This window comes from Bombina bombina, chromosome 2 (genome assembly GCF_027579735.1).
Source record: "Bombina bombina isolate aBomBom1 chromosome 2, aBomBom1.pri, whole genome shotgun sequence".
NCBI classification, from domain to species: domain Eukaryota; kingdom Metazoa; phylum Chordata; class Amphibia; order Anura; family Bombinatoridae; genus Bombina; species Bombina bombina.
The window spans coordinates 1,175,696,199-1,175,718,682 of record NC_069500.1 but is presented as its reverse complement, the minus strand read 5'-3'; the positions used below and the strand labels follow the sequence as shown (position 1 = coordinate 1,175,718,682).

The following is a 22,484-nucleotide window of genomic DNA, read 5'->3' as shown; positions in this document are numbered from 1 at the left end:
AAGGATCTCTAAAATATCAGGAATTGTAGAGTCCAGGAAGACCATTCTTAGTGATGCTCACTCTTTATATTCTCATTTAGTATTTTGTATGATTAGCTGGAATTACTGCACTATTTAAAGTACTAACTGAAATACTGCTAACATAATTCAAATTGTAACACAAGAAGACATGTCAAATCTAAGTCAAACATGATAACCAAGTACACAAGTAACATACAATTTATATATCACAATCTAAGGTGACATAAATTACTTCTAGCAAGTTAAATTCATGCACTACTTTGTAAGATTTAGCTTTATGCCAGTGCAAAACTAAACAGGTTATAAGACACAAATGACATTGTATCCGATGACCCCAGAGGTGTCATAACTTACCAATGGTGCAGTGTTCACCGTTCCACCCTTGGTTACATTCACACTTTCCATCTTTACATGTGCCGTGTTCCAAACAACGAGGATGACAAGCTCTTTGGTTGCAGGAAGGACCAGTCCACCCTTCTTCACAGCGACATGAACCCCCCATGCAGACACCATGATTGCCACAGTCCACAGCACAAATTTCTAGTTGGGGGAAAGAGACATAAGAAGTGTTACTTTTAGTACTGCATGACATTCAATTTAAACTTCATGATTTAAAGTAATCATAGGTTAAATAGATAGGTTCTAAAAACAATTGTACATATGTATTATCATTTATTTGTAGAACTCCAGATTCCCCAGCACTGTAAACACAGGTATAATATACAAAGGTGGCATTTAAGAGACACATTATGGATCTGATGAGTGAGTGGGTAGAGGGCCCTACAAAGAGTTGCCAAATGTAGTAATTACTCTTCAAGGAAGTGACAGCTGTATAAAATGATTCCTATATATATTGTAAACATTTTTTTTAGCCTTTCCAAAAACCATACTCATCAATGAAAGAAGTCACATTTTAAGTGTAAATAATATTTTGTATTTATTATTGGTTCTATTTTATTTATTATTGATATCATAGATCTTATTCACTTCTTTGTAGAATGGTGGATTAAGTCTATATACAATAATATAATCATAAATGTGGATAAAAAATGTATTACACTAAGGCATTACCACATTCACATTGGGGGGGACAAGAATATTGTTTCAGAAATTACCAATATTTTTTTTCCCTTTAAAGATACCCACAAACTGTTTTAATCCATTATATAATTGAAAGTGTAGTGCCAGAAAACAAACTTAATTTCTACTCATTGATAACGTTATAGCATGTAGCGATACGGTTGACATATAACATTTCATTATCTAAAGTCACTTTTTCCCCTGAAAACAGGATATTTAGCTAAGGGGCATATACTACATTTTCGTATTGAGATGAGATTTACCCAGGTAATCCTAGTATTACCCAATATCTGACTTTACCCCTATCATATATATATATATATATATATATATATATTTGGCATTGGTGGTTATTGTCACATAACCACGCCCAGCGCATCACAACAAAGTTTCTCTATACGCTGCTGATTTTGGCAGAGACTATGGTGGAAAAGTTTTACAGGCACCGGGATAGCTAAATGCCTTGCCTGTCTCATATTACAGTCTACCAGGAGCTGGATAACAAGATAAGTTTGGAGCTCCCGATTAAGAGGGGACTTTATGGATACTTGACTTGAACTTGAATCTGTGCAGAAACTGTATTTCTAGTATACCACTCTTCTTGTGGGGGGTCACAGAAGGAAAATGACCCTGTTGCGAGGACAACGCTGCCTTTTGGTCTATGCTTATAGCTATTAAAAGCCTGTCTGCTTTATTAACATCCATATAACACTTGTCACATTTCTATGCTTGAATGCTGCATTACTTATGACTGTATGCTTATCCTGCCTTATACTTGTTTATTTCTTTAGGATCCGCGACCCTCTTAGATCCCTATTTGTGAACCTGCTGAGGTTATTCCTCCTTGGCATCTTATCAAGGGGGTTCTATGTGCAACTGGGGTGTAGTGGTAACGTTCTATCCTATTGAGCCTTTCTATTGCTGATGCGCATTACACATATGGGCCCTTGCTAGTCACGTGACTAAGCCTATGTATGTTCTCACATTTATGTGGGCTTACTATGTATTGTTTGTTTTTATGTTTAATTGTACTATTTGTGGATCACTAGTTTGGCAATAACAGTCAAAACTCTGTCTGTATAGTGCCTGTCTTGTTAGGCACCTATTAAATATATGGCTTATCCAATTATTTGAAAAAAAAGTTCTGTATTTCCTATCTTTATTGTAGGAGCATTTACTATGATGTGTCCTTTCTCCTTCTAACACTCATTGGTTAAAAAATTGATGTTTATAGGGCCTGCATCGCCATGAAACTTTATATTGCTCTTTGTTCTTTGTATACTTAGAGTTGTCTTAGTGCTTATATCAGCCATTTATTCTCTATTACTTGCTTGCAATATTTTTTATATATATATATATATATATATATATATATATATATATATATATATATATATATATATATATATATATATATAGAGAGAGAGAGAGAGAGAGAGATAGATAGATAGATAGATAGAAAGTGTTTATTTTACACTAATGTAATTAACAATTATACAATTAAACAAATTAGAAAAATTCAAGGAATCCTTTCAATTACTTCAGTAGGTTTTACAAGACAATGAACTTTGCAACTGATTCATTCATCAGGTAAACGTCATATCCCTGTTTTAAATAGTGTTTGGGCCTTGCAGTAATTTATTGCTACAATAGACGCTTGGAACAAATGCTCACAAAAGTCATGTTTGTATAATGACTGCTTATGGGCAAACATTGCCACATAGTGAGATAAATGTACTGAATTCCTGAGGAGTTAATACACAGTAACATTAGATGTGCACGTTAAACGTTCGCTGTGAAAAGCATTGCACTGAAGGTCACAAGAGGGTTTGTTAAAATAATATATACAACAATAACCTGAGCTTACTATCATTAACAAAATGTTTTATTGTATGTTATGCAGCACTCATAGCTCTATCTTAGAATCTGCACCAAGTTGTGCTATATTGCCATGTGTTGTCACACCATAACAGGCAATGACACAGGTGACATAGCTAAAAATAACACTCGTCACCGACAGGTGCTACTTTTTATTTTCTCAGTAGATTCCTACAGTTCACTTGAAGGCTTATTAGTGCAGCGCTGACATATTGATATCTGTAGAAAATATTTTTTTTAGCAGATATTGTAACGCTGACAGATTCAGAGCTTCAGTTTAGATAGCACTAAATATGTTTTTTTTTATATATATACTTTTTTTCTAAATCAACACATAATTTAAGCTTGTCTTTCCGCTACTGTTAGGAAAAGAACTGAAACTAATGGAAGACTTAAGAAGTGAAGAAAGGTACTTATTATAAAACAAAATGGAAAAACATGTCTAATGATTTAACGCCCTCATAGAAAAGAGTTCTTGTACGACAGTAAAGCCCCAAAGGCTTTATAAAGAGGAGGAGAAATCTAGCTAATGATTCAGTTGTTTACAACAAGGATTGGCATAGAAGATTGCATTTAAATTGATGCTATAAAACAGATGTTTTTGTATTCTACTATATTCTAAAATATAACCCCCTTGTGTGCGTGTAAGAATCTGTCTGAGCAATGTAAACAGTGCCTGGTAATTACAACTATCTTTGAGCAAAGAAGGGGTTTATATTTTTAAATTGAAAAAAATGCTAATCTGTTTTGTAGTGATAATTAAAAGAAATGTCCCTTTAACTGGTTATGGATCACCTGGAGATGTTTATACTGTATATGAATAAGGTCCTGAGTTTCTGATGGTTTAAAGATTTGTCAGAAAGTACAGAAAGCCAGCCATCTCTCTTCCTCATTGTATGCCGTCAACACAGTCTACTGAACCAAAATCAGCGAGGAGCTAACATTAAACAGCAAATCAATGGCCAAAGTTAATTTTTTTTTCTCTTTGAAGTGCAAACTACCATAGTCCATAAAGGATTAACTTATTTTAGTTACATCTTTAGAAATCAATTATTTAAAAGGCAACTATGAAAGCACATTCACAGATCTTTTTCATGATACAGACTGTATTTAGTTTATTATCAACTAGCTGTTTTTATTATTATTATTATTATTATTATCATCATTAGGGTGTTTAAATTTTTTAAGTACAACATGTAAAGTTGTAGGTTGCAATTACCATTTGGTAATTATGTCACAAGTGAAAATTATGATAATGCAAATCATTTTATTTAAAATAAAGAGAAAATGAGAATATGAGATTGAGAGAGAGAAAAAAAAAAAGACAACTAAAATTCCTTTCCAGGCCAGGGCTAAACTGCGTGATTACAAGCAAACCTGACTTAGATGGTGTTTTAGTGAACATGGTGGATTTGTTTACAAATTCCTCTCACAATATTGTTTGTAATTTATGACTTTTTACAGTTTTTCTATTCTACAAGAATGTATTGCTTCTATATACAAGCATATAAAAACTTAATTAGGCATGACTTCTTTCAGATCTATATAAGAAGTTAAAGGGAAATTATACCATATGCTATATCACTTGAAAGTGATGCAGAGTAACTGTAAAAAAGGAAGATATTTTACCTCAAAATTTCTTTAGCTCACTTACGATAATAAGTGTTGTGTGAACAGTTATGGTGTAGCTACTATCAGCTACATATAAAAAAAAACAGCCAATCAAGCTTCATCAGTGCTGATGTCACACTTTGCTTTACTGTGATCATGTGAAACTTCATAGTAAACTTCCTGAGGAGGGAAAAAAGATGACTGTGCCTGCACATGCCAGATTCATGCTCCCTTGCAATCCCCAGGACTAACATCCTGATTGGCTGCTTAAAGTCCCTTTACAATGGGATGTGGCTACTGAGGAAATTTTGAGGTAAAATATCTTCCTTATTTACATAGAGATGTTCAGGTGATATTTTCTAGTCAGCTCTGTAAATATATGCTTCATAACTTTCAAGTGCTTCAACATTTGGGTATCATGTCCCTTTAAGGCATGATTAAGAAATTAAACCATCTAACTTTTCTGAAGAAGATGGCCATGGTTTTTTAATCATTTCTATAATTTAAAAGTGGACAATATGTTTTCAAAGACCTTTGTTCGTTAAAAGATATCCCAATGCACTAAAGAAATATTCTTTCTAGAACCAAGAAACTTAGAGACAACTTTTAACCCCTTCCCGCTGTTAAGACGTTCCATGCCCACCTAACTACGCTGGGCTTTAGCACCATTTGGAACGGCATAGAATGTCCTAGCTATTTGGCTATCCTTAAGCCATAGCAGTTTCTTAAATGTGAATGTTGGCTGGAGGATGTGCCTAGCATCATAGGCACCCCCCTGACCAAATCTCCCTTAATTGAAATCACGTGATCGCATGAACAATCGCGTGAATTCCGGCGGGAAAGTGGATTCATGTCCTTAATCTTTTGTGGGTGTGTCTTTGTTAAAGATTTTAAAAACACTTAACAGCAGACATGGGGGCACTGTTACAAGTACTGAAACAATCATTCAGGGATGATGGAGTCACTAAATAGTGTAACATAAAATAACTGATAGGCCTAGCTAACCCACACTGTCTTAATACTAGCAGCCAGCTATAGAGGAACATTCAACTCAATAATGTATGTCATGCATATGAATTGCCCTATTTAAACTTCTTAATATATTGTTCAAGCTGTTTATCTTGCATTTGCAACTAACAGGAAGTGCATATTCGGTTTCATGGACACAAGTCACCGGCTAATAACGACAATGCCTGCAGTTTTATTGGAAGAAAATGACAAGCCCCATATACTGTATATAAACACACAAATACTAGTACAGGAACAAAAATAAACAAAATATAATACATTTAAAAATGTCCTTTTTTAGCTGCAATATACATATAAAATAAAAACTTTAAAATACATTTGTGTTTCCCTGCTAATTATACATTTAATTTCCATGATTTTGCATGTAAAAAAGTGTACTTATTCAACTCCTTACAAAAGAGCCTGGAGAGTCTCCATCATGCTTAAGCATAATGAAATTTACCTGAGTCTGTAACAATGCAAGCTCCTATACAGTTGTCTCTAAATGGTCACAGCAAAGAGGTCCTAGAATATGGATTCCATCAGGGGGCCCCATTACATATGCGGCGTCGCCCACAAAAGCCAGCAACGCCGGTTTTTACACACTTTTGGTATTACATAGGCGGTGTAGCATACAAGTTACGCATGCATATTTCACCCGTCGCCCGCAATTTTTACTCCCATAAGCTAACATGGGCATTTTGTAAAAGAGCTAAATGCCCTTTTAAGTGGCAATGCCCAACAAATGCCCTTTTCAAGGCAATGGGTAGTTTAGGTTTTTTAGTGTTAGGTTTTTTATTTTAGGGGGTTTGGTGGGTGGGGGGTTTACTGTTAGAAGGGACTTTGTGTATTTTTAATGTAAAAGAGCTGATTATCTTATGGCAATGCCCTGCAAAAAGCCCTTTTAAGGGCTACTGTAAGTTTACTCTTAGAGTGTGGGGGGGGTTATTTTGGGGGCATTTTTTGTTTTCATAGGGATTAGGTATCATTTTTTTAAATTTGATAATTTTGTTTTTTATTTTCTGTAATCTTAGATTTTTTTATTTTATGTAATTGTAGTTTAATGGGACAATCTACACCAGAATTTTAATTTTGACTAGACTGTCCCTTTAATTTATACTTAGTTTATTTTTTATTTTTAAAGTAGTGTTAGTTTTTTTATTTTAATAGTAACTTTAGTATTTTGTAATTTAGGTAATTTGGGTTCATTTAGGGGTGTTAGGTTAGTGGGTGTTAGGTTAGGGGGAGTTAGGTTAGGGGGCTTAGTAATTTAATTATTTGCGTTGTAGGCTTTGACGGTTTAGGGGTTAATACTTTGATAGGTTTATTGCGTTGTGGGCTTTGGCGCTTTAGGGGTTAATACTTTAATAGGTAGTTTGCGTTGTTGGCTTTAGCGGTTTTGGGGTTAATACTTTAATAGGTAGTTTGCGTTGTTGGTTAATGGCGGATTAGGGGTTAATAGTTTTATTAGGTAGTTTGCGATGTTGGGGTTGGCGGATTTAGGGGTTAATACTTTAATAGGTTTATTGCATTGTGGGTTTGATGGCGGATTTAGGGGTTAATACTTTAGTTAGTACTTGCAGTGTGGGTTTGATGGCGGATATAGGGGTTAATAGTTTAAATAGGCATATTGCGTTGTGGTGGGGGGTTGTCGGTTTTATCAGGCTTATTTTTGGGAGATTTTATATATATTTTTTACTTTTGTTAGGCGCTGGCAGTTTCTAAAGTGCCGTAATCACTGGCGACACCAGAAATTTGTATTTACGCTCATTTCTGGACATCGCTAGTTTATCTGAGTTACGGCACTTTATGAACTGCTGGCGCCGTATATGTAATACCCTGATGTGCGAGGTGAAACTACGGACGGGTTGCAGCACTCGCGCTGAAGCCTGCACTGTATATGTAATCTCGCCCAGGGTTTTCAAGAAGTATATGCCTGAACTGCTCTTGATTTCTAAATTGTCCTAACAAATTTTGCAATGCAGTGGTTAATTCCTGATATATGCTATGAGTTTAAGGTTCTTTTAAGCAAATTTACTCTTACGGGTGAATTCATTTATTTTCAGGTTGAATAATTATATAATAAGGATGCCTTATAGTTACTTTATCCAGCTCCTTTTTCTCATATAACCAATCTTTCACCTTTGTGATCTTACTATGTGACTTCAGGATCTACCATTTATATAGAACTCTCTCCTTCCTGTATTTCTCAAAGCCCCAAAGAATATTTCAACAAATATAAGAGTACTTATACTGCAAAACTGCAATGGCTTATAAGGACACTATAAAGGCCAAACATGCACAACTCTTGAAGATTATTTGATGTACATAAGAAAAGACAAAATAACCCACATCCCTGTCTAGTAAGAAAAGTAAAAGACAAAAAATCCTTCTAAACCAGAAATTTGTTAAATCTATTATTTATTTTTGTCTGCTATGTCTCTGACTACACCTTTGCCACAATTTGTATAATCCACAAAAAGTTAGAATATATACATAAAAAAATATATATAGTTCCGTATAGCCTTGAATAAGTCCCTCTATGTATGAGAGGTCATAGTCAGGCTGTAAATTCTAAGCTACAGGGATACATCCTGGCAGAATGTTAACAGCAAGCTAGAATACCATCATGTCAAAGTACAGGTTTTTGTTAATATTGCTTAACTTAATGATTTAAACAAAATACATTTTCAACGCCTAAAGAGTGCGATGAATACAAATGTTCCCAGGAGTGACAGAGTTAACATTACAGTAAACGGTTGATTTACATGCATGGTGCAAATAGCACTGACTTTTTTCATTTCTGTTAGAACCTTTCCTTCTTACAGTGGGTTCACTTTCTGATTAACAGACCTATGATGATTTGATCAACTTCAAAGCTGCAGAATATCAACTTAACTGTGGGAGAGCTAAGTTTATTTCACAGGTACCCTTTTTTCTTCCATCTAATCAATTTTTCATTAGGGTGAAGGTGTTTATCAGCTTTTAGCACACAAGCTTTGAACAGGGTGCGTCAATCTTTGTAATGAACTTATTAATTAGAGCTAATTAAATTCAAGTGGAATTGAAGGTCTAATTAATGGAATGACTGCTTATGAAGATAGAGAAAAGCTGTGTTGATCTCCAACCTATACACTGTGAGTGGGAAATAATTCCTTCCCTTTAGCAGTAGAACAAACTGATTCTCTATGCTTAGATTTATTACATCGTGATTACAGATGTCTGAAGGTCACCTGACGCTTTTAAGATTAGGCGTACCTCAAAGGTTATACTTAAAAAAGAAACTCTACAATTTGTTCCAAGGCAGCATAATGTGTCACAATAACTGCATCAATAAAAATGGCAATTGTAGATTTGTGACAAACAGAATTTATTAACTGACATCAAATGTGTGTTCTCTTTGTGTGTTTAAATAATACTAGAATGCTTCTTATCATATCATAATTGCACTACAGTAAAGAGTTATAACAAATATTCCTGTTTAAATTGTATGTTCTTTCTGAATCATGACTTTCAAGTCTCTTTTGAGAGGTTCAATTCAATAATGTAAATTCTCACTTTCAGAAAAATATAGTGAGTTGCCATTGTTCTTCAAAAATATTTACTTTTTAAATAATGTTTCTCAGCAGCAATAATTAATGTAAGAATTTATAGACAAGCCTGGCTCAGCACAGGTGGGTAACCCAGTGACAGGTGAAAGAAAGCTCACTTGAGATCAGGGGTCAGCAACCTTGGCTCTCCAGTTGTTTTAGAACTACATTTCCCATAATGCTAAAGTGTCTTTAAGCTGCCTAATCATCATGGGAAATGTAGTTCTAAAACATCTGAAGAGTCAAGGTTGCTGACTCCTGCTTTAGATCACCTGGTAGCTTACAGCACATGGTCCTCTACCCTTTATGCTTCATGTACAGTACCTATCTTTATTTTACTCTGCAATTGTACATTTATAGCATAGCAATACATCATTTGTTTTATAAATAAATTATAATACACATAATCAGATAACATTTAAAAATCAGGAGTGAACCCTTAAATTTCAATATATTCGCCTATGTTAAAGGAATACTCTAGTCAAAATGAAACTTTCACGATTCAGATAGAGCATGCAATTTTAGGCAAATTTCTAATTTACTCCTATAATCAATTTTTCTTCGTTCTCTTTGTATCTTTAGTTAAAAAAGCAGGAATGTAAGCTTAGAAGCCGGCCCATTTTTGGTTCAGAACCTGGGTAACGCTTGCTGATTGGTGTCCAAGTGCTTCCCAGGTGCTGAGCCAAAAATGGGCCGGCTCGTAACCTTACTTTCCACTTTTTTTAAATAAAGATACAAAGAGAACGAAGAAAAAATTGATAATAGGAGTAAATTAGAAAGCTGATTAAAAATGCATGCTCTATCTGAATCATGAAAGTTTATTTTTGACTAGACTATCCCTTTAACACCAACAGCTTTGTCATTTACTTAAAGTGGCATAAAATCTTACATTTTTATTTCATAATTCAGACTAATCATATAATTTTACACAAATTTACAATTTACTTCTATTATCAAATTTGCTTAATGTCTTCATATCCTTTGTTGAATGAGCAGAAATGCTCTTCTGGGAGCTAGCTAAACATTGGGTTAGCCAATGACAAGCGGCATATATTTGCAGCAACCAAACAGTAGTTACCTCCCACTAGTGCATTGCTGCTCCTGAGCTTACCCAGGTATGATTTTCAACAAAAGATACCAAGAGAATGGAGCAAATTATATAATAGAAGTAAATTGAAAAGAAAGAATTTGGGTTTATGTCCCTTTAAATCAAATTTGGAATAAAATGAAGAGCACTTTTGATCAACACTAGACAACCAAGCAAAACATGTTCAGTAGGAAAAGGTCTAGTGTCATTTATCAAAACACCAAAGTCACTTAGTAAACAAGTAAACGGGTGGCACTATACTACAAACAATACTTAAAATAAAAGACCAAATTCCTGTATCTGATCCAGATAGTCACCAGGGCAGCTCCTCTTCTTAAGGTGTGGGAAAACCAACATGTATCTACAAGGTAAAAATAAAAGGGCACCTCCACAGTACACTGGAACTTGATAAAAGTACTAAAAACTTTAATAGAACATCAGTGTACAGCTGATCTGTTTAAAAACATGAAACGCAGTTCTCAGCTCAAAGGCGAGCAGTTTCATCAGGCATTGAGCTGAGAAACGCGTTGCATGTTTAAAAACAGATCAGCTTACAATGATGTTCTATTAAAGTTTATAGTACTGTTATCAAGTTGCAGAGTACTGTTTGTGGAAAGTGGCTGCTGGATTTCTCCAGATTGCCTGTGGTCAGATATTTTAGACTTTCGTGTCTAAGGAAAAAACATAAATTATGCTTACCTGATAATTTCATTAGTATTGGGAATTAAGAACTTGGCCACCAGGAGGAGGCAAAGACAACCCAGGCAAAGGCTTAAATACCTCCCCCACTTCCCTCTTCCCCCAGGAACGGTAGGAGAAATATCAGGGTATACAAGGAGCTAGAAGATGATTAAATTTAGGTCTGCCCCACGGAGATATACGGGCGGGAGCCGTGGACTCTCCTCCCCTCGATGGAAATGAAATGATCAGGTAAGCATAATTTATGTTTTCTATCTAAAGGGGAGGAGAGTCCATGGCTTCAATCATTACTATTGGGAACATATACCCAAGCTCTAGAGGACACTGAATGAAACCGGGAGGGAAAAAGGTGGACCCTATTCTAAGGGCACCATAGCCTGCAAAACCTCTCTCCCAAAAACAGCTTCTGCAGAAGCAAAAACGTCAAATTTGTAAAACTTTGTAAAAGTGGGCAAGGAGGACCAGGTAGCCGCCTGACAAATTTGCTCCATAAAGGCCGCACTCTTGAAGGCCCAAGATGAAGCCACAGCTCTAGTTGAATGAGCCGTGATCCTCTGAGGAGGCTTATGTCCCGCTGTCTCATAAGCCAAGCGAATCAAGCTCCTCAACCAAAAAGACAAAGAAGAAGCAGAGGCCCTTTGCCCCTTGCGCTTCCGATAATACACCACAAAAAGAGATGTAGACTGTCTGAAATCCTTTGTAGCCTGAAGATAGAACCACATCCAGGTTATGAAGTAACCTCTCCTTTGAAGAAAAATGGTTAGGACACAAAGAAGGAACAACTTTTTCCTGATTGATATTATGGTTAGACACCACCTTGGGGAGAAACCCCAACCTAGTGTGAAGTACAGCCTTATCCGCATGAAACACCAGGTAAAGAGGCTCACTTTGCAAGGCAGCTAGTTCAAATACTCTGCGTGCCGATGCAATAGCTAACAGGAAGAGAAACTTCCAGGACAGAATATTAAGGTCAATGGAATGCATAGGTTCAAACGGAACCCTCTGCAAAACCTTAAGGACTAAGTTTAAGCTCCCAGGCGGAGCCGACTGTCTAAAGACAGACCTGATTCTAGACAGAGCCTGAACAAAAGATTGGATTTCAGGGAGCTCAGCGAGTCTCCTAAGCAACAAAACAGACAATGCCAAAATCTGTTCCTTTAAGGAACTAGTGGCAAGAACCTTCTCCAAACCGTCTTGGAGAAAGGACAGAATCCTGGATACCTTCACCTTATCCCAAGGATATCCATGCTTCTCACACCAGCACAAGTAAGTCCTCCACACCTTATAGTAGATGCGACGAGTGACTGGCTTCCTTGCCTGAATTAGAATATCAATCACACTTTCAGAAAAGCCTCTCTTGGCTAAGACTAGGCGTTCAATCTCCACGCAGTCAGCCTCAAAGAATCTAGATTTTGATGTTGAAAGGGGCCATATGACAGCAGATCCTGTTTGATGCGTGCCACTACGTGAGGAAGAAGTGGTAGTGGTGGAAAAATGTAAGCTAGGCTGAATCCCCAAGGAACCACTAAGGCATCTATCAGCTCTGCCTGGGGATTCCTGGACCTCGACCCGTATCGAGGTAGCTTGCAATTGAGTCTGGACGCCATGAGATCTATCTCCGGTGTTCCCCATCTGTGACAAATCTCCGCAAACACTTTGGGGTAAAGAGACCATTCCCCGGATGGAAGGATTGTCTGCTAAGAAAGTCCGCTTCCCAGTTGTCCACACCTGGAATGTGAATCTCTGAGAGCGAGCAGTCGTGGGACTCCGCCCACTCCAGAATCTGAGACACCTCCCTCATCACGAGGAAGCTCCTCGTCCCCCCTGATGGTTGATGTAAGCGACCAAGGTAATGTTGTCGGACTGGAATCTTAAAAAACTGACCGACTCCAGAGAAGGCCATGCCTTCAGAGCATTGTAAATTGCTCGTAGTTCTAGGATGTTGATAGGAAGGAGCAACTCCTCCCTGGACCACCTTCCTTGTGCCATTCTGGCACCCCACACAGCTCCCCATCCTGTCAGACTGGCGTCTGTGGTCACAATCTCCCAGGATGATCTCAAGAAGGATGTCCCCATGGATAGTTGCTCCAGACGGATCAACCAAGAGAGGGTGTTCCAAATCTGAGCATCCATGGATACCAGCTGTGATAGATCTGAATGATCGCTGTTCCACTGTCTCAACATGCACAATTAAAGAGGTCTGAGATAGAACCTGATGAATGGGATGACATCTATGCTCGAAATCATGAGACCTATCACCTCCATACATTGAGCCACCGATGGGCTTGTGGAGGACTGAAGGACAAGACAGGAGGACGCAAGCTTCCTGCGTCGCTGCTCTGTGAGAAATATCTTCATGGACATAGATTATATGATCATGCCCAGGAACTCCACCCTGTTGCTGGGAACCAGGGAACTCTTTCCTGAGTTGATCTTCCAACCGTGAGATTGGAGCAGAAGAGCCCTCTAATGATCCTCTGCGAGGCTGTGCAACTGCGCCTGAACCAGGATGTCGTACAGGTAAGGATCTGGCCACTGCAAGTAGTACCCCCGGAACCTTTGTGAACACTCTCGGGCCGTCGCCAGACCAAAGGGAAGTGTTGGTCCAGAAACGCAAATCTTAGGAACCTGAAGAGGTCCCTGTGAATTGGCACATGAAGGTAAGCGTCCTTCAAGTCTACAGTTGTCATGAACTGTCCCTCTTGAACTAGGGGCAGAATAGATCTGATCGTTTCCATTTTGAACGATGGAACACTCAAACTTGTTTAAACACTTTAGGTCCAGAATCGGGTGGAACGTGCCCTCCTTCTTTGGAACCACAAAAAGGTTGGAATAGTACCCTAGACCCCTTTCTGCTAGGAGTACTGGTACGATAACCCCGAGAGAGGCGAGATCTCTCACACAATCTAGAAAGGCCTCTCTCTTCTCTGGTCATGAAGACAGGTTTGACAGAAGGAATCTGCCTCTGGCGGATGGGATCTGAACCCAATCCTGTAACCCTGGGAGACAACTTCTAGAATCCAAGGGTCCTGAACGTCCTGCAACCATGCGTCCGAGAATTGAGATAATCTGCCCCCTACGTGATCCAGAGACCGGTCTGGGGCCGCCCCTTCATGCCGATTTGGTCTCGGCAGGCTCCTTGCTCTGCTTAGACTTGATCCAAGATTGACCCGGCTTCCAAGATCCCTTGGACTGGTCCGCTTTCACAGTGGGTTGCTAACGCTGGGCATTGTCCGCACGAAAGGGACGAAAAGCAGATCCCTTGGGCTTAGCCTTCTTATCCTGCGGTAGGAAAGATCCCTTGCCTCCCGTAACTGTGGATATGATCGAATCCAATCCTGGACCGAACAGGATCTTTCCTTGAAAAGGAAGGAAAAACAGCCTAGTTTTAGAGGTCATGTCCGCAGACCAAGATTTTAGCCACAGAGCCCTGCGTGCTAAAACAGAAAAACCTGACACCTTAGCATTCAGGTGAATAATTTGCATATTGGAATCACAGATTAAATAATTGGTGACCTTCAGCGTCTTAATCTTCTCCTGTATCTCATCGATGGATGTCTCCCCCTCGACCATATCACACAGGGATTCACACCAATATGTTGCAGCTCCAGCTACCACTGCAACGGCCGCTGCTGGCTGAAAGGAGGTTTAGATGACATGGACTCCAACCCAGAAGGGGCCTCCTCCGAAGAGTCGGAGTGTGCCTCATCCTCGTATAGAGCCTCTGGATCTTCCATCGGCGAGGACAAACCCTGGACGGGGCCGCTATGATAAACCCTAAGCTTGTGCTTAGCAGAGCGTGGGGAGGCATGGATCACTTTCGAAACCGCTGATTCCAGTGGGTCCGCAAAGTCTGACGGCCAACGAATCTCTCAAGAAGGAGTAACGGTTGGACCCCAGGGTGCTGCATGTGCAATCAGAGATGAATGTAGGGAATGCACCTCCTGGGACGAAGAACCCTCAGAGGTGGACGGCTCAGTAGTACTAGACATCAGTTTACATTTAGATGTGGTAACTTTATCAAGGCATGTAGAACATAGTTGGGCAGGCTGATCTACCAGAACCTCCTCACAAACACAGGAATGAGATTTTGTTAAGGAGGGAGAGCCCTCTAACGCGTCAGAGTCCTCCATCGCTTGCGCTTATGGGTAGACTTACTTATTTACAAAAATGCATCTTTACACAACCAATGGCTGGCGCTCTCACCACCTCCTAGGACCCGGACTACAGAAACCGCTACGTCTCCTGCACCACTCTCATCTCTACTCTTTGTTCAAACCCAAAATATCTGTTCTCCACATTCAATACTCTTCTCCGCCCACCCCCACCTCAACTTTTCTCTCAGCCCAAGATTTTGCCAGCTACATCAACAACAAAATCGACTCCATCAGAAATGAAATCAGCTCTCAACATACTACCGGTCTCACACCCCCTCACAAGCTCACAATCATCCAAAACCCACATAGCCATAAATTTAGCTATTTTGCCCCTGTTACAGAGGATGAAGTTTCTGCCCTTATAATATCCTCTCACCTCACTACCTGTCCCCTCAACCCCATCCCCTCACAATTACTCCCCTCCCTCTCTTCTACCCTTACCCCTATACTCACACACATCTTCAACCTCTCCCTCAGCACTGGTATAGTTCCCACATCTCTTAAACATGCATTAGTCATACCTATCCTCAAAAAACCTTCTCTTGATCCAACCTCCCCATCCAACTACCACCCTATTTCCCTACTACCTCTTGCCTCAAAGCTTCTTGAAAAGCTAGTATATGCACGTCTATCCCATTTCCTTACATTAAACTCCCTCCTTGACCCACTGCAATCTGGATTTCGCCCCCTTCACTCAACAGAGACAGCAATTGTTAAGGTTACCAATGACCTACTTACAGCAAAATCAAAAGGCCACTTCTCTCTACTTATCCTCCTTGATCTGTCTGCAGCCTTTGATACTGTCGACCACCCTCTTTTGCTACTTATCCTCCAATCCTTCGACATCTGTGACACAGTTCTCTCTTGGTTCTCTTCCTGTCTAACCGTACCTTTAGTGTAGCCTTCTCTGGGGCATCCTCTGCCCCGTTACCTCTTTCTGTTGGGGTACCGCAAGGCTTCTCTTCTCAATCTACACGTCCTCACTAGGTTCCTCAATAAAGTCCCACGGGTTTCATTATCATTTGTATGCCAACAATACCCAAATCTACCTCTCTGCACCAGAACTATCTCCTTCCTTGCTAACCCGTGTCACTAACTGTCTCTCTCATATCTCATCTTGGATGTTCTCTCACTACCTCAAGCCAAATCTCTCCAAAACTGAGCTCCTTATTTTCCCCCCTTCTTCCAAAATTTTTACCCCCCATGTCTCTATAACTGTTGATAACTCCATCATTACCCCAACTTCACATGCCCAATGTCTTGGGGTCACACTTGACTCAGATCTTTCTTTCACTCCTCACATTCAGTCCTTGGCTAAAGCCTGCCGCTTCTTTTTATATACCACCTATGTCCATAGTGCTGTGGAACCTGTTGGCGCTCTACAAATACCTGATAATAATAAATAAAATTAACAATATCATGTATGAACCCCCCTGTTCAATAATCCCCCTTCCAGGAATATTAACCTTTAACTCTGTAAAAATAAAAAGGCGCCACACTGTGACCCTGACTTCTATGTTATCATCATAAATAAAAAATGAAACTATCTTACCAGAATCTATGCCGTGGAACAGGAACACAGCCCTTCAAGTGTGACAGGTTAGTAGCATCGCTCCTGACATGGACTTGAGTGTAGAAAGCAGGCAGCGAAACTCGTCAACGCTGACTGCTTATGAAGCTGTTAATATGAGTCGGGATGGTTTCGCAGAAAGACTCTCCCTGCATCTCCGGACTCTAACTTTCGCTCAAGCCCTCACTGAGAGGCTGACAGGACTACTTAAAACTCCAGTCCCAATGTGAAGAGTACTACCCTCCATAAGAGACTACTCCAAAACTCCGGCACTCCTCTGCCATCCTCCTGTGATGAAAGGCAAAGAATGACTGGGGGATGAGGGAAGTGGGGGAGGTATTTAAGCCTTTGGCTGGGGTGTCTTTGCCTCCTCCTGGTGGCCAGGTTCTTAATTTCCAATAGTAATGAATGAAGCCATGGACTCTCCTCCCCTTTAGATGGAAATTCCATTGGAGGTTTCTGCCGGGACCATCAGCTAGCTAGTGGCTGCGACATCCAGCCTGTCTATTTGCACTATTCATCTATATAGTACCATCTCTCTTGTGAGTGCACCCATTTGGGATTTTTTTGTTTGTTTCATAATTCACATAGTCTACACCATGAGGCGCCCTTTTAATTTTACCTTGTAGTGTCCTTTATAGATAAAGATAAAAAATCTCTTTTTACACAAAGAAAACACAGACTTTACCCCATACAAAATAAAGGACACCGTTTTATAACTATTTTATACAGCTAAAAAGCAATGTATTGAGGAAAATGGAAATCCCAAGTTTTTGAATAAACCATTCATTCTAAGCATCTGCACTTAAATATATACATTTGAAAAACAACACATACCTGTTGAACAATCTGGGCCAGTCCAATTGGGATCACATGTGCAACTTCCAGCTTCCTGATTATAAGTTCCATGACCGGAGCACTGGTCTGGACACATGGACTTCAGAATTTCACAATTGGTACCTCCCCATCCTTGGTGGCAATGGCATTCACCATGAATACAAACTCCATGGTAGGAACAAAATGTGTCAAGACAATCGGCTGTAATAGAAAAATCAAACATTTAAATAACAAACATAGGTTGTCCTTGAAAACTTACATTTAAAACTTGAAAAATAAATGTAATCATTAACTGACAAAAAGCAAACACAATGTATAGAATAGACCTCTCTAGAAATCTAGAAAGCTTAAAGGGACACTGGCAGATAAATAGATAAATGACCAAAATAAAAGCACCAACTGCATTAAAATAGGAATTTCATTCTAAACTTCTAAAATGATCTACTACTTCGAAATTTGATATAACTTAAAGAGACATTAAATCCAAAACGTTTCTTTTATGATACAGATAGAGCATAACATAACAACTTTCCAATGAACTTCTATGATCCAATTTGCTTCGTTTAGGTGCAGCAATGCATATATGCTAGCTGCCATTAGCTTAACCAGTGTGTTCAGCTAGCTCCCAGTAGTGCATTGCTACTCCTTTAATAAAGGGTATTAAGAGGCTTAAACAAATTTGATAAAAGAAGTAAATTGGAAAGTTGTTTAAAATTGTATGCACTCTCTCAGTGATGGTGAGCCTTGGCACTCCAGATGTTTCAGAACTACATTTAGCAAGATGCTTAGGCACTCTGCAGTCTAGTCGAGCATCATGGGAAATGTAGTTCTGAGTACCAAGGTTCGCCATCACTGCACTGCATCTAAATCATGAAAAAAAAAACATTTTTTGGGTTTCATGTCCCTTAAGGGTTTCAAATCAGAGAGAAAAATTACACCGTAATTTCTTGAATTCCAGCAATAAGAAGTGTGTCTGTGACACCAATAGGTGCTTGCAAATACATAAGAAAAAGAGAGGAAATAGGAGGTTATGGAGTATTTATTTATTGCATTATATTTATAAATAAGGGCTGGTAAGTTTTGACAAGAAAACATGAGATGAGAATTAAAGTTCACATCTACCAAGACCCAAGATCTGCATTTCTGGCAATTGAAAATGACTGATAATAATTAAGTGGGTCAGAAAACAGCTTATAACTAATAAACATTACAAAAATAGACACTAGAATATTACAGTTAACAGTTTTGCAAACCTGACTTTATACTTTTAGAAAATAGGAAAATAAACATTTTCAAATGTGTAAAAAAGAACAAAGCAGCTCTTACTCTTTACAATATTTTCAATTTATGCAAAGAAGCACCTTACCTGAAATAATAAAGATACATTGACCCAAACCTCTCAAAGAAACTATGACAGCTTCAATGGACTCATGTGCTACTGTTCAATGTATCAGCTGAATACTCTATATCTTCCTTATCTCCCATTAATGTGCTTTGGATGATGAGACTTAATTCAGCAATTTGACTCAATAAAACTTTACACTTGTAGGGTCAATGGTCTGAAAATTTAATTCCAGGAACTTAATTGCATTGCTTTGCACATGCAGATCAATAAAAATCAATCTGATTGAAGAAAGAAACGGTGGTTTCACTCAGACACAAGAACAAAATGGACTGCACTTTAAATAAAACCATCACAGATTTCCTAATGGCATCTAGAAACACCAATATCGTCTTATCATCTTTCATAGGGATTTATCAGAGGTGATGATTTCATCCTACACAAGTTAACAGGTAACCAGAGAATTTTGAGTAAGGTTTTCCTAGCTATCTGATAAACAACATTTTAAGCACCATGTCTAATAAGATGCAAAGGAAAAACCTTTTTTTTAAACAGACATTGTGTTTTGTTTCTACAATCAATGTACTGAGACTATCCTCTGCATGTTCAGAGTTTGCTCATTTGTTACACATACATTTCCCTTCATCTATATAAGATGGCCACATACAATTCTCCTGAATGTGGGGTGCCATCTTGTAAAGTATTAGGCTTTGATGGTGAGTACCAGGCCAGCAACCAGTAAAGCAGCTATGTAGAGAACATGTAAGTATTACTACATCTAGGGGTTGACACTAAGGGGATAAAAAAAGCTACTGTGTGTATTACTGGCATAAAAAGAATTTATGCCACTCTTGCTGTGTGTTACTAGCACTTAGGGGGTTATTAACTGCTCTGTTTGTTACTAGTATTCAAGGGTGTAAACAAAATGATGCCTTATATACTAAGGTGGTAACATTTTTTTGGGTTTGTTTGCGTTCGTATCTGTCACTGCAGATGAAAAGAATAATTGTTTCTGTATGTGTGAATATTAGCTAAGAGGGATATTGGCTTCTAGCAGCCATGTGTGTTACTGGCAACCTAAGGGGTTAAAGGAGTGCTCAGATGTGAGAAATATATGTGGGTGGGTTAGTGGGGGGATAGGAGGCACACATGGACTGCACTAAATATGGATCGCACTTATAGAAAAACCTCTAATACTTAACCACAAACACCTTGGATATAAAATATATTTTCTTTCAGGATATTGTCTGATTTATTAGCTTATTTTAAATGCATATGTTTATATTATTATTGATTTTGTTTGGTACATTTTATTTGCATATTAACCTCCTGACTGCTAGAGAAGTTTGCAATGCATTTGTATACAATGTGTTTTAGCCCTCTTTGATAACACCAGCTGGGTCTTTTTGCCCAAGGTAAAATCAGAATTTATTTTCTTTACCTTCTTCACAGTTGTCTCCCTTAAAACCAGAGTTACAAGCGCAGGATCCCATAATGCAGACTCCATGACCGCCACACAGAGGATAAACACATTGGGTGCTGGGGATATCGCATTCTGTGCCTTTCCAACCACTGTAACATAGGCATCGCCCCTTGGCATATTGCCCGTTTCCACTACACAATACAGGGCAGGCTGCTGTGAAATACAAATTGACAAAAGACAACTTAAAGACTGGTATTTATATATGTATTTTTATATATATATATTTATTAATTTATTTTAAAAATGGGTTTAAAAAAATAATAACTACGCCAGTCACTGATATCTTGTGTTCCAGCATGTTAGTTATATTTACTTAACAAAAGAAAAGCAATTTGTGTACCTCTTGAACAATCTGGGCCTAGAAATCCAGGAAAACAATGACATGTTCCTGAGACACATTCTCCGTTTCCATGGCAATTTCGGGGGCATTCCACCACGGACTCTGGAAATAAAAGATTTAGCAAGTCTATTTATACAGGTCTTTAAACAGAGACCCGCTGAGCTATTGTAATACCCGTTTTCCTTTTTTGCCTCCTGTCTTTCTTTGTGCCTATCAAGCATTTTGATTGCTACTGCTACATTGGACTTATTTAGTCATTTGAAGAAAGCAAATATTGATGATTTCCCCATAATTACCGGCTGCGTTAGACAGGATTAGGAGTCTCAATTTGTTATGACAAGAATGCCCAGGACTCAGAATATTTTTATGCAACTTGACTAATTTGAAATGACATTCTCGTTCAATGCCTTTACAGATATTTATACGTTAATTACATAAAACTGAAAATGCATGTCAATCATGTTGTGCACTGCACAGGGGACTTGGACGTTACAGCTCTACAGAGCAAAGCAAATTTTAGTATTTTGCCTTCTTTGTAAGGCAACTTGGCTGTGAATCTATAGACTTATTTTCAACCCTCATACTGTGGGAGTTAAAATGCGAATCTCATTAACTCTGTGTACGGAAGGATTCAAATATAAATTATACTACATAGTCTTACTACACAACAACTAAATAACTTGGATTGTGAAAAAGATTTACAGCCTTATTTCTGGGCTCAGGAATTTTCCTCCAGAATATTCCATTATCTTGATGTATCATGAGAAACAAAAACAGGTATGAATGCAAGCTCACTTCATATATTGGCTGGGCTTACCTATTACAAATGTGTTAAATGACACCGGCTCAGAGTTTTTGCCATCATTATAAAAAGCGATGTGCCAGATACCAGTGCTAAGATATTGGATAAATCCAGCCTCGTGTAGACTGATGGACCGAGGAAGTCGCACAACTTTTTCAGACTCCAGCAAGTTGCGTTTTTCTCTTGAAATTAACCTGCTCCCTTCTAAAAGTTCTACAAAGTCATACTGCAAAGAAAAAAAACATTTATTAAATTAGATTTTTTATATATATATATATATATATATATATATATATATATATATATATATTTTTTCTGACATTTAACAAAAAAAAAACAAAAAAAAATCGTTTAACTATCATTTGTCACACAGTTGTCTAGTTTACTTTATATCTCCTTCCATTTTTTTTACGCATTTCATGTTTATTTTCCTCAGCATAAATGTAATGAATTATGTTTCACTTTGCCTTAAAGAGACAGGCAACAACAATTGCACCATGTATATAAACAAGATCAAATATTTTTTCATTAAGGTAAACCTGTCTGCTTCCCGTAAAGAAAGATAATAGGTGCGCCTAAAGAAAAGGTATTAGTGCTCAGAATATTGCTAGAAACACTATAACAGATATTACAAAATACCAGAGTACACGTGTTTACATATGTGTGCCTATATCTCTCTCCAAGAGTATGTCTCAATGGTACAAAAACAAATGAGAAGGTCTATTTGTCCATAGGAACTGAATGCTCACTGCTCCACTGATTTACCGATGAACAGCGACAAACTTCACAATCAGAAAAGCAAAAAAGTGTGTGTTTTTTTCCCCTCAGTAAAAGAACATCCATTTTACAAAGAAACAATAGCGATACATTTTGAAATGCCCTCTTTTATGTACCCCAGTGAATAAAATTAATTATATGCCCTTTTAAGACTAAATGCTCGGTTTCAGTTGACTAATTAAACATGATCAGCAAATAAAGT

General features: G+C 38.2%; 1 protein-coding gene across 2 annotated transcripts in view; it reads right to left on the bottom strand.

Annotated features, from left to right (window-relative positions):
* The window catches only part of TENM3 (teneurin transmembrane protein 3), a 756,540-nt gene that overhangs the window by 282,685 nt on the left and 451,371 nt on the right, over positions 1 to 22,484 (bottom strand). For both annotated transcript variants that reach the window (XM_053703859.1, XM_053703860.1), the window contains 5 exons: positions 21,521 to 21,731; positions 20,704 to 20,805; positions 20,322 to 20,516; positions 17,539 to 17,739; positions 376 to 561 (listed from right to left, as the gene is read on the bottom strand). In XM_053703859.1, the coding sequence (XP_053559834.1) occupies positions 376 to 561; positions 17,539 to 17,739; positions 20,322 to 20,516; positions 20,704 to 20,805; positions 21,521 to 21,731 (895 nt within the window). The remainder of the gene's footprint in view (positions 1 to 375; positions 562 to 17,538; positions 17,740 to 20,321; positions 20,517 to 20,703; positions 20,806 to 21,520; positions 21,732 to 22,484) is intronic.